Raw genomic sequence first — 14147 nt, 5'->3', positions numbered from 1 at the left:
AGAATACATATAAACTTAGCATATGAATATTAAATATATAAAAGTTCTAACCATTATTTGATATATTTGGAACGTTGTCGTCAAAATCATAAATGGTTTTTATGCATATTATGTGCGAGTATATATTTTTTGTTGGTATTTTTATGAGTATTAAATCACATGATACCTAGTTTATACTCTGTGCAAACGAAAATTATTAATTGTCTTTGGTTGAACATTCTGTGCATAAGTAACTAAATACTTAATCTGTGATTCTGTGCCCTATGGATATTGGATAATGGACGTGGTTGACAATCAAATAACGAATTTTGCAGATTGAATTGAAAGAAAAATGTGGTTCGTGGTTGTTCCCTGTGGTTGTTCGTGTAAACAGTTATTTTTGTTAGTGTTTGATTGCTGTTATTTTTAGTTTCTGAGGTCCAAAGTTGTTTAAATGTTTATTGTATACTGTCTACTGTAGCTGTCTAATGTTTAGATCTTATCAAATTTTCATCAAATCTGCATTAAATATCGAAAAGTTCTTGGTTGTACGTTCACGTCAGGGGGATTCGAATGTTTTTCTCGACACTTGTAGGTGTCGGGTCTTGTTCTAAGTACTACACTTGAAATTCGATAACTCGTGAATTGGCTTGTCGTCGCTACATAGGTAAGAGCGTGTGACAAAAGGCATGTCTATACGCGCCTACATGCGCTTCGTAAAACGAGCTCATTACTCATACGCGCGTATAAAACGCTAGTCTGTCACCGCTCTTAACAAAAATGTCAAGGAAGGGATTCCACCGTCACAAACAATAATTTCATTAATCTCATCTCTAGAAAATTATCTGAAGGCACGGGAAGTTCTGAAAATTCTACTGTCATGGGAGCTCTCTGGCCACCATGCTACAATATAAAAAAATCTTCACATTTGGCCATGTTATTACTTGAGTATTGATAGAAAAGATACCTTTCCTATTACTATAGGTCTCCGAGTGTTCCACATTTCTTGGTCTATTAATTTTAATATGGGTGCAATCAATTGCCACTATAACATTGTTCAATCCATGACGGATAAGACTTCTTCCTCGTTGTTAGAATTGTTTTTTTTTGATCTTGTTGTTGTTCTGTATTCGAGAAGTGTATGTATCTGGGTAACTGTTTAGTTATTGCCAAAGATACTTGGGCTATAACCCTACAAACTGTAGGCTGGCTTATGCTTATGATATCTCCACCAAAAAAAGAGACTATTTTTTTTAATTATTCGTTTCAGGCAGCAATATATTTATAGGTTATAAAAGAGCTTACAATAACTTAAAACTACGGCACATATTTGCCAAACGTAAACCAATGTTTACCAAAAGTAAACTTTGTATGACCGAAGTTTCGGTCTTCTTCTTAACTTCGGTCATACAAAGTTTACTTTGTGAAGACTCCATTGCTGTAAAGTTAGGATTGAGAATTTGGGCCTGTGACACACCTTAACATTATTTTTTCCTGCAATTTGTTTACCGTTGAAGATTGTGCAGTAGGGAATGAAGTCTCGGTACTATATTTGAGTCCCAGGAAGTCCGGGACTAGCTCAGAATAGAACCGGGACTTTCCGGGGCTTTCGGGACTTTTGTTTATTGTTGTTTTTGTCTTTTGTCTGTGGGAGTGGTGGGAGTGCATGGTTTTGCGTTTTGCTGGTGATGAAAGTTTACTAGTAGAAGGTTAGGATCTATTAGTACATTTGAGTTCAAATTTGATGATTGACTTTAATTCACTTTGAAGAGACAACATCATGTTGATACGGTCTGGCTGATGACGTTGAAATCACACATAAGTCATCTCTGTCTTTACATGTAGATGTGTTTTCATGATATTGAATCGACGTATCATCATCATCGTCATCTAATGAATCGACAAGAGGTCTAGTTAATATTTTAGTATTACGATATTGTGATTCAGGGAAAAGCGATTTCGCACGCTTTGATCTTTTATTTGGTTTAGTTTCTTTATTATCAGATGTGTAAAATTGCATTTTTATATCGTTGCGTTAGTGAACTTATACAACTTATTGGTTTAGGTTCTGGAAGTTAACAGGTTAGGAATAAAACAAAATACTTGTATAATTCATATGTGTAATTTAATCGTCGGGCATAAGCTGCATATTCCCCTTCATGAACATTAACATGTTGAAGTTCTCGTCTGAAAGCGAGGCTCGCTTTGGTGTTAACATTTTACCCATGGAAAACAGACGTTCGACTGCAGCGCTTGAGGGTATGGCAGTATTGTATTTAATAAAAAGATTTATGAATATCTGTTCCTCGAGGAATGCAGCATCGTTGAACGAGTCTTTTGATTTCATATGATAAAATTACTTTTGAGAAATGATTCACGCCACCTACAGTTGGGTCTCCTGCGCCGGCATATAGGTACTAATTGTTTTAGTATTAGTAAACTTTAGTAAACTTTTTGCAAGGATAATGCTTGAATTACGATTGGTTTTATCATTCACCTAAATTAAACAGCATGAAGTTAGTTCTAGGTGGTATGAAAATTGATAACTATGTTCAAGTTGTTTAATCTAGTATTTTTTTTCCATACGCCAAAGAAGTATAAACTTCTAACGCGTGTACATAAGTACACACCCTTTTTTTATAAATTGTACAGCTTTACATCATGTATTTTCAGTGTTTTATTTCAAGTGAACACCCATAAAATTTTGTCACGAGCCGCCTCTGATCTGGAACCTTGGGTAATGCTTGATTCTTCTGACAATCAAAGGTTATAGTTTTGATTGACTTGTCCTCCTCTTGCAAAATCGCATAAAATGCTTTATATTTTAATCTATGGATTCTTTTTTGAGTCATCGCTTCCAGTTTTTTTGCGGGATCGGTTTCATTTTTTATTAGCTCTTGTAAGGAGATGAAACATCAGTTCTTGGATTTTCCAAACCAATATTGTAGTACGAGTTAAATATTTTGCGAAAAAATCCTAGCTTTACTTTCAGATCACTTTCACGCTCATTATGCGTATGTTAAGGCCGGATGGTAAGGTACAATCTCTGTGTTTTGGATCGACAATAATGACTTTCTTGTCCTTTAAATTTTTCGATAAACCATTGAACAGACAATTTCTTTGCTTCATAACTTTGGCTTTTATGATCACCGCCTCTTTTTTCTGTGGGATGGTTTCTGCCACTTTTGTGAAATCTGCCCAGAACACCCTTCACTCTATCTTTTTTATCATTATAGTATTGGGGATAAGAGGTGTCAAGAGATGAAACGTAATTATTTCCTCTTGATGATAATGAGCGTCAACAGAGTTACGATGATGATGTGTCGTATACGTTTGTCTCGACACCCACTACAATTACGTAGGGGCTGTGACTCAATAGAGGAGTCATCCATTTATGTTGAAATCAGAGATCTTTCAAGTTCTTCAGTGTCCTATTATACAAGTAAAACTAAATAAACGTTCACGTCCAAAAGAAAGGGTATACGTCCGTACGCATGTGTCTCTCTTTGATAAGTTAAGTAAATCATAATACCATAATGATGGAGTAGGAATATCTTTCACAGCCATTCCGGAATATTCATATTTAAAAGATATTTCAAGCTATTTTCAATCTTTTCGTGTTGTCTTAGCCAAACATCCCTCATATTTTTAATTTTTTTTATCACCAAATCTCGATCAGCGTTTGGCTCCACCGCCTTAAATTTTTCCACTAATATCTCACAGCTTTGTGACTTTAAATCTCTGTTTGAGTAATCTTTACTCTTAACCATCCATAATGTTGGTAATTCCCGGTATAATTCTATAAATTAATTCAGTTACAAAAGCCCGAGAATATTAACGTAGGTCCGCCATTTTAAAATCGCTCACACACGGCGTACACGTAATCGATAATCGATATCCTTTGCTAAGCAAAGGTGCCATGAGTTTTTTAACAACAGCTGTACTTTAAAGCACACCGTGTTCCTGTACTAATTATGCTGAGGATTGTTTACCTGTGTACACAATAAACGACCACACAGCAACGATGTGGCTGGCGACTGTTTGACTGTCGACTTTTCAGATTTACAGCGATTCGATCGCCACATTGACAGCTACTAATATTCACGTCCACACAAAGATTTTGACATCGCTAGCGAGTCGCTATCGCTTAAAGTCGCTGCCGTGTGGCACTTAATGTTTATAACATTTCCTCCAGTTTTCCGCCGTATATTAAAACATCTCCTACGGCTCGTCCTTTCATGCTGCGGATTCGTTGGCTTTGAACCAGAATCACTGTTGGTGTGACCTAATATTGCGGTAGCTCAGTGCCGTATCTTGATGATCCGGTCATACAATAGTTAACCGGATCTTGCGGCAAGTTCCGCTATATTTATGAGTCTCTTGTCGTCTTCTCTGCTGATGTATCTTCTCTGTTTTATTGACGGCTGTCTTATGCACCGAGTCTCTTTTAAATCTCCCATTAACAACACTACAACCGACCGACTACTATGATGACTGCTCGACTTTTATTTGCATCTCTGAAGCCTCTATAGAGTATAAATGCATCACTAGCTTAAAAGTACTGCTGTACTGGCACAGCCATTTACATTACAAAACTCATGCTGCATAATTTGAGCGTCTGAAGAAGTTGGTGCATAACGGCCCTGTACTTCACTAATGTTACCATCAGTACAGTCTATTAAAAGTGGCTTTACTAAGTTTTCATATTTGTGATATTTTTGCTAAATAATTAGAGCTTTTTTGAACATAACAATATGTGCCATCTATAATTACAATGGGTGTACACTGTACACTATCTTCTTTAACAAGCCCTTTTGGTATTATTAAGTTTCTATAAATTATTTCTTGCCTATTTATATGATTTATAACGACATGATGCGGTACAAAATAATGATACAGTAATTCTCTGGCTTTATTTATACAACCTTCCATCGTTCTTCCAGGAATGTTAAATAATTTGATATTCTTTTATTTGCATCTCCTGTCCATAGTTTTAATAACTACTAAAACTAGTTAGCCACTAGCAATTGTGGCACTTCATTTGATTATATGTTAAATTGGTCTATTATAAAGCCGAACCAGGGGTAGTCCATTATATGAATATCAATTAAGGTCACTAAATAGTCCATAAAAATATATACCCTTTATGTATTTATTCGTACAAGGTATAGCGTGTGGCCGCGTATTAAAAGAAAATAAATTAAATTATAAACTCAGTTTGGTAAACGACTTTAATTTTAAAACACACAAAATTATATTTGCACAAATATTTACAGCTTACAGTCAGAGTATAATATTAAACTAATAAAATAAAACAAAGCAAACAAACACAAAGGGAACAAAACAATAGGGAACACTAAAATATTATTATAATACAAATTAAAGACAAAATAATATTAATAAGCAAACATGATTAAGACTGTCTGGCCATGATCAACGGCGGCGGCAGAGTTTTATACATGCAGACCGCCGCGGCCTAACGACCTAACGGCTGTCTAGTGCGCGACGCAATAACAACACGTCTTTCTTTGTTAGAACTTGTTGTTGTTTCTTTGCTAAGCGCCAGAGAGGCGCGACAACCTAATGAGGAGTAATTAAAGTTAGACTGCGCAGTAAAATTATTGCGCGCTAAAGGTACCTTACAGCTAATCATACACTAAATATAACATTTACATTTTTTTAATTTCGTTCTATACTGTTTTACACGAGCCAGTTCGTTCGTAAACATGGCGCCGTTTCCTGCCCTCTTTCATATTTCCACAATATTCTGGTTTATCAAATTCCTATCTCGTTTAACTGCCGTTGTCAGCAAAGTAAATCTTACTCAGTTTTTGATTTATGATTTATATAGTTGCATCATGAGCCAGGCCAACGAGCAACAACATTTCGGAACATCAAAGAAGCATTGCAAATAAATGCCATATTGCCATATCAACAATAATTTGAGAGCGACTATGCTGATTCTTGTGTTGCATGTTGTGAATACTCTGGCGATGTTACTATGAATGTCGTACTGGAAGACAGGGGACGACTAAAGCTTGTGATGCCATGATGGATCATGTTAGCTATTTTTAGAACTTCAGAACGAAAAGCCATTTTTGAGAGATGGTAAATGTATTTGTAATTGGCAAAAGGGAATTATAGAATGCCATATCGTCATTTTGAAGGATTTTACTATTGTCTTGAAACATTTCATATATACTTCGGGAATATTCCAATGTAGATGGATTTGGTTGAGTAATTTTCCGTTCTTGGCCGGGTGTAATATGTATGACCTGTATGACCTTGACAATGTTCAAAAGAAGTATATGGAAATCCATAGCCAGTAAATTGAGGATTGCATTTATATTTATCTATTACTTGAATCAATTCAAAGATAACATAAACATTTTATCATAATCTTGAATACTATCTCCTTGTCGAGCTTTAATGCTCTGCTCTAACACTGCTGTAAGCTTATCCACTTGTCGTGAAGTGCAGTCTTCGCTGTCAGTATTTTTCTTTTTTTTTTGCGAGTATTTTCAGGAGTATCAGTCAACTCATTTGTTTGATTATGGTTTCCTTCCGGCGTCGTTTCTGATAAACTTGCACTGGTCTCATTAATTTCTAAGGTTGGCATTAAAAATTGTAATTGATCAAAGTAAATATAAGCTGATTACTATGTCCTGTTTTTCCGCTGCATCAACAATGTCGCAATCTAAATGTGATGAAGCTCCGTCAAAAATAAGAAGGCAGTTGCTTGGAGATTTATATTTTGCCAAGTGGTTGATAAAATTCACGAAAAGTTCAGTGGTCATAGAGCCTTTTGCCCCCCCTTCCCCTTTGACCTCTTCCTCCACAATATTTATTAATGAATCATAATTATTAATGAATGGTAATATATTTACCTATTTTAGGCGAACTCAATGTCCTCTTGGGTGTGTGTAGTTTACTGTCCCCAGCTTCATGGTAAGTGGCATTATCTATAGTTTTTTCTGATATAAGAGTACTACTACCATTAACTATAATAGATAATGGAAATGAAGTATTTGCATCATATACTGTTACTGGCATGGTAGTACCAATACCTGGGTCTACCAACACTGGTATTGATTCTACCGGCAGCACCCTAGCCTGCCCAGCCCCATCGCCAGTATCATCACCATCACCACCACCACCACCATCACCATCACCAGCACAAACAAAAACTGCTTCCTCGTTGTCACCACCAAATGGCACAGCAAAGCCGCTTGCAGTTCTCCCCAGTAAATCGGCCACTCTGTCCAGAATGTCATCCGGAGAATGTACTCTGGAATGCCACCGCCAGTCTGTGAAAATAATAAACTGATGTACTTACTATGTACTAAATTACTTAACATTATACGTAATAAGTACCTACCTATAATTTCAAACAAAGATGAAAAAATTTTCTACAACACTTACTTGGATGCGATTCATCCTAATTTTTGTGCTGCGTTTACGAGCAAGTTTCTTTAAAATTTCCCACTTTAAACGTAGCTGCTGGGGTGATCGACGACAAACATAGGCAGTGGCATTAAATTTGTGTGTCAGGCTGACCCACTCCTCATTTTTCATCTTGTTGCTGGCGGCGTTTTTTGTTTTAGACAAAATTATTGGGCTGCTCTCAATTAAGCCCAGCAATAATTTTGTCTCATCCTTCGTCAGAGGTTTGCCTCGAACCTAAAATAAACAGATATTCTTACAAAAAATGCGTTCGAACATATTTGGCGTCACCACGAAGAAACAAAATTATTAATGGTACGGATGCGTAAAAGTCACTTACCACTTCAGAGTCCATTGCTATTTAACAAAATAGGTGTAATATCTATGTAAATCAATGAATATAATTTAACAAAATGATCAGAAAGTTTATATAAAAGTTATGAACAGAAATCGGTACCAATACAACGAAAAAAGAGCGTCCTGCGTCAGTAGAAGGCGTTTTGGCGGGCATGTCATCTGTCAAAAACAGGCAGGCGTGACGTTCCGTTTTATATGGTTAGGGAGCCAGGTGCAAATTTGGTTAACTATTTCCTCTCAAGAGATAATTCGTCAGACGCATGAGAGTATAGTATTATAAAGCCTCGTGAACGTCAGCTGGCGCTCGGTTGGGGGGGTGCCTCCCACGCACATACGAAAAAAAATACATTCATTCATTCATTTCCTCTCAGCTAAAAATTTGTCAAATTGTAGCTAACCCAATATCTCAACGAAAAAAAATAGTCAGCTGGTTACAACATGGTGTATTATACGTCAGCTGGTGTCTCGAACATGAAAGTTAAATTTAAAGAAAAATTTATTTTCCGTTATTTCCTCTCAAACAAAAATTTACCTGATGATAGCTTATATGTAACTGTGGATAAATATATATGTCAGCTGGCTGTATCTTGGTGGAAAAACCGTCAGCTGATACGGGAGGCTACAACCGCTCTTCCCCCCAACCGAGCTCCAGCTGACGTTCACGAGGCTTCATAATACTATACTTTGATGCATTTTACTAATTACCGCTTGAGAGGAACTTGGTCATAAAATCTGCTGCTGGCTCCCGGACCAATACAGATCTTTTAGATTTTAGATCGATTTATCACATTTAAAATTGGTAATAATATAATCTGTATAAAACTCCAAGAGCCCAATAAATACATCAAAAGTTGTAATTGGAATTGAAGTTTGTAATTGGACACGAATATTGTCCTTAGTTGGGCGAGCTTTGAAGGGGATTTCTTCACTATCTAAATAGGCTGAGATTTTCAGCCAGGCTGACTTATCCCTCACGTAAACGGGGGGAGGGGAAGGCGGTTTACGCGTCGCGGCGTTGCCCGCGGTCGGGTCTTCGGATGCCTGAGGGGCGGATGCCTGAGGGGCAGAGGAATCACGAACGGTCGCGTTCCTTTTAGCGGGCGGCGCAGAGTCTTTTAATTTGCGTTTCTTTTTATATTTGACGGTTTCGAAACCGTCGGACGAATCTGAGGACTCCGCCTCCGAAGCTGCTGATGAATGAGGAGCGCTCTCGCACTCCATTCCGGTCGGGGCTTCGAACCCCGCTTCGACTGACACTGGGGACAGCGGTGGGGACTCAGGAGAGTCCCTCTGTGGTTGCGCAACGGGCGCGGCAACGTTTTGAGCCCCGGCGCGGCGGTACTGCGTGCTTGAAAGGCGCGCAGTATCTCCGGGTTCTCCCTAACTAAGAAAGCCTGTGCACCTCGCTTATCAATGCTTTTGTATTAAACTTCTTTGTTACGACCTACCTCGCTATTCTGAATCATCAATAAAACACAGTCCTTCATTTTACTGCCATTTTTATTTCCAAAATGTTGTTGCTTATTATCTACTGGTTTGTGTGCTTATGGAAAATGGTCACCAAATAACGTTTCCTAAAATAACCTTTCTATTAACCAAACCGAACTTCGGGGTGTCCCTGATTTCTTGCTAAAGCGAGTTTTAGATTTGGCGACCATTTGTCCATTTTGCTATACAAAAATAATTAACGATGAACATTTGAATTGTAGCCTTGTCTACTTATATAATAGGAGCGAATCATCTCATCCACTCAAATATCGTTGTACAGTGTGTTCCCTGTAAATATGCTCGTAAAACTATGCATTGAATATCCCTGAAACTTATAAAGCAAATACATTAAGCAATACTCACCACAAACTGAAGTCCAATCATTCTGAATCATAACAACATTCCAGTCCCATCTCTTACAATTCCTTTTCAAGAACTGGAGATGATATCGTTCAGGTGTTCGTCCATATGAATCAAAATATTGACCGATGCCATTCGTATCGATATGCACAGCTACTATTATAAAAAATATTTTCAAAATTTGTCATCAACATTTTACAACTCGATATTTTCTTCGTTATAACAGGCTCTTAAAAATATAAGAGAGTCTAAAGTTTTATCGCCAAGACGTGATCCAATTTTACTGCACAATAAGCCAGTAGCAGAAAATATTCTTTCTGGTTCTACGTTTATGGGAGTCACTGTCAGAAGGTAGTCATAATCCATACTCAGATGGCGACCACGATCACCCCCGTTTTCGAATAGAGCCATTTCTATACGAATAGTTGATTTTAAATCATATTGAGTACGTCTGACTCTGAATCGACCACTTAAGCTTTTTGTATCTCAGCGTTAAGCTCCTCTTTCTTACTTAATGCAACTTCAGGTTGCATTTCATTGTCAAGTGACTGACATGCTTGCTCTTCTTCGATTTGTTCTCCTGGCGGATCACAACCAGTGCGCGTTAAAAGTTTGACAATCATTTGTAGCATTTCATTGCTACCTGGTCTCGGGAATTCATCGTCTTGCGCAGAGGTGAAATATACATCTGGACATTGCAGATACTTAAGTAATGAAGTTTGCTATATCTTTTGTTCAAGCACGTGAACATTTTTTTGCCAATATTTGTACTCGCAGTAGATAACTTTTTAAGTCCAGTGACGAATAAAAATTATTTAAGTCATCTTCCTGATAAATTATGTAATTAAACGTTTGAAAATCAAACGTATTTTTAATATCTTTAGTTTGTTGTTTGAAATCAGTATGCAATATGAAGTTAATTTAAACAATTGTATGTTGTTGAATACATTCATTTATCAAAAATAAGATATCGATTTTTAATGAATTTAAAAACGATTCCGGTGTTTCAAAATACTGTTCCGATTGAAGTGTTTTACTATTAATTCTATATGTTAAAATTCGATTGCCAAAAGCGGTTTCAACAACTGTAAAATTTGTTAATGAATTATGTGATTTTAAAAGATTATTTTTATGTATATTGCTTTTTAAATTGTTGTTTAGATACCTTTTATTAATATAAACATGGTATGTATCACATTCCACCTTATTGTTGTCCACGTCATTGGTTTCAATTGATGAACCTTATTTTCATTAGTAGTGTTACGTTTTACCCAAAAAAAACCTAGTGGTCGGCGATCAACCACGCTCCGTATACCAACGAATTATGTTTGTTATTTATTTTGCTCTGCTACCATAATACAACAATAGTTAAATCAAACCTAGGTACATACCTGAGATTACCACGTTGCGTAGAACATAAACTGCACATAATATGTGGTGTGTCGGTCAGTCAAATGTTATAAAAACAATAGGGGCCCCTCGGGGAGGAAAAACTATATTTACGGGAATAATAGATAATAAAAGATAATGCAAAAGAGACAATTTACGATGTGTGTACGTCACCACAGTACAGCCGCCATTGCCGTCGTCCTTCACTTCACAATAATAACTCGCGGTCAGCGCGTGATTACTAATATCAATAAAAAGTACAATTAACAATTCCGCGGGCCGCTTTTACTAATTTACTACGTGTTCATCACGTAAAACAATCGACGACACGCTCCGATGCGCGCGTAAATAACTTCCGAGGCGACCGGTAATAACACTAAAAACACGACTTCACGCTAGCGGCGCGATTGGCGGACCCCGATAGAATGCTACAATAATTAATGCGAACCCCGATTCGTCGCCAATTGAATACATCGCGTTTCCGCTATCAGTGTGACCATTTAATTATTTTATCTATTCCGAACAAGTAGTGATACCTCGATTGATACCTGTTCCAACTTCTGGTTGACTGTAACAAAAATGAAAATTATTAGACAATATTTCTTTTGAGTTTGTACTTCAAATACTTACATCAACGTTGTTTCAACCATCAAACATTGATTATACAACTCATCATCATACGATGAATCGAATAGTTCACGCTTCTCCATTTCATCACAAACTTTAGACAGCTCCTGATTGAATTTGCTGTTGGATTGTTCTATATTCTCTTCAATGGATGCAGAAAAGAAAGCACTGGTGCACATTTCACTGAAGTTTTCCATCTTTATCATAAAGAAGAAAGTATGTAGTACAGTAAGTAACAGTTAAGTGTTGGTAGAGCAACTGATACCCAATTTCAAACAATGTAGGTAAAATCTAATGAGTACATAGAAGTAATTTAAGTAAACAGAATCACATTCACTAATGATCATTGTTAAAAAAGTATTTTTTAACTTTTTCACTTTCTGCTATTGTCTTTGTAATATTGTATACGAGGGCGTTTGTGTTGTCGTAGATGCTATCCTTATTATTCTTTACGTAATATTTAATCCTCGTGGTAGCGTGCTTCCAGTGATCACTAGTTGGAATCTTGGATAGTTTCTTCATATCATACATTTCAATTTTTATGAGATGCGTCGCTTGATCTCCGTCGTCAGAATTTGTAGAGATGTATGATACGCCAGCCATCTCTAGCGGCTAGTGCCACAGTAGACGATAGCAGCTTCTTCCTTTTTATTTTTGGTGCCACTTCAATAACCTGTTTTGTGACTCCCACAAAGACTCCCAAAAGTCAGGTAAAATCTAATGAGTACATAGTAGACATGTGCGCCGATGCTCATTTGACCGGCGGCGGCGTCTAGCATCTAATTTGCCGGCGGCGGCGGCGTCATCGGCGTAATCGCGTGAATGGAGAAAATGAGTAAAATACGCCTAAATCTCCATTAAATTTCTTATTTATTTTTATATAATCAACATCAATATGGCACGTTTATTTGAGATCAAACATCGTATAAAATCTAAATTATATTAATAACAAAAATATTATGGCGACAATCAAAATAAAAAAAAAAACAAGGAATTATAAAATAGGAAAGTACGAGCAAAATATAAATGACAATTACAAATAATATGCAAATTATTTTACCTTTTGTACTTGTTTGGAGTGGATGTATTTGACTGTTTAATCGGATTTGGAAACTCTCGATTCTTGAATTGCGGTCGTGGTCTCGGAAATGGTTTCTTCGCCTTTTGCTGGGGTGGTGGATTATTCGCATCATTTTGTGAAGTACTTTGACTTGCCATCATGGCTGGAACCTCTTTTCACATACGTGTTAAAAAGGGATATGTGGCTAAGTTGTTTCTTGCACATGTCATAATTGTCATGTATAAAATATATTATTCTGTCGACTGAAGTAGGACTTAACTGTGACCTTTTAGCCGTAATGGTTAATCCTGCGACTGAAAAAACTCGCTCGCTTGGTATGCTCGTGGCGGGAACGCTCATTATCGCCCTAAAGCTTTGGTCTGGTGATCATGACGCACAACGCTGAGGTATGCGCCCCAACGCAGCGTCACGACGCAGCATTTACCTTCCCTGCGGAGAGGTGGTCAGTTGATTTTGCGGCAGCTACGAAGGTAGACGTGAACATGAACAATTTTGCTGTAATTATCAAACTTTTATGTTTTTTGTCTTTATTTTTATATAAAGAAGGATAGCTGCGAACTAATTCTATTAAATTGTCTTCGAAAAAATTCATATTGTCGCATTCATATATGTCGTGACGCATACCCGCACACCGCAGCGTTCAATCGAGAATGACGCCGCGCTGAAGTGTGATTCTGTAAGACTTCATTCTAAACTTCGAATCTGAATCCGCTGTGAGTTTCTTGATTGGCATTCTTAAAACTCGGTTGATAATTCGAATCTACACTAGCGCTACTCTTGCGAGCGTGTTTGCGAGTTGAACTATATTGAACTCGAGATTTTGACAGATAAAGTATGAGATGACATAAAAAGTGGCATTCTTTAAGGTAATTCCACCGTGAGCTCGACGCTCACTTCGCACTCAAACCCGGTTCAAAGTGTCAAATTATAAGTATCTATTTTACGAGTGAAAATAGAAGAAATCATAGTTAGATAGTGTTTATATAAAAGCATTAGTATTTTTAAAGTGAATAAGTGCCTACCTAATTAAGCGATAACGATGGCAAGAATGTTTTTGTATAAATCTATATTAGAAGAAGCTCACGCTTTGGATAAACTAGAAAAGCGTCGACAATCTACCAAAATTCGAAGTTTATCTTTATTAACCCGAGATGACGACTATGTGAGCGTGTATAGATTGTCAAAGGAGTTAATTGACCAACTGGAGTATGAGTTACTGCCTCTGATAAAGCCCACAAAACGTCTAGGAAAAGGACTTTCAATTCGTGTAAAAGTAAGTTTATTTTACTAAGTACCTATAAAGTTAATTTTGTAAGTATTTACACAGTTTATAGCGGAAAGATTTGTAACCAAGCATACCATACCTAATTTAAGAAAAACACTTCATATTAAGGAGTATTTTATTCCCTTTGTGGATTCCCCG

At 37.0% G+C, this 14147-nt stretch overlaps 1 protein-coding gene across 1 annotated transcript; it reads right to left on the bottom strand.

Moving 5' to 3' along the window:
- Window positions 1-6327: 6327 nt before the first annotated feature.
- Window positions 6328-11752, bottom strand: LOC149475942 (uncharacterized). The gene is made up of 4 exons (XM_089712541.1): window positions 11019-11752; window positions 9631-9783; window positions 7402-7659; window positions 6328-7286 (listed from the first exon to the last, which is right to left on the bottom strand). Exons 2-4 carry the CDS (start codon window positions 9649-9651, stop codon window positions 7074-7076), a joined length of 492 nt encoding a protein of 163 aa, XP_089568667.1. The 5' UTR covers window positions 9652-9783; window positions 11019-11752; the 3' UTR covers window positions 6328-7073.
- Between the last annotated feature and the right edge of the window lie 2395 nt (window positions 11753-14147).

The sequence above is a fragment of the Colias philodice genome, chromosome 29 (assembly GCF_061535455.1).
Source record: "Colias philodice isolate Cphi_HAF_F1 chromosome 29, ilColPhil1 Martin Lab GWU primary, whole genome shotgun sequence".
NCBI classification, from domain to species: Eukaryota; Metazoa; Arthropoda; class Insecta; order Lepidoptera; family Pieridae; genus Colias; species Colias philodice.
Note: the sequence above shows the minus strand (reverse complement) of the source record. Positions and strands in the feature narration are given on the sequence as shown.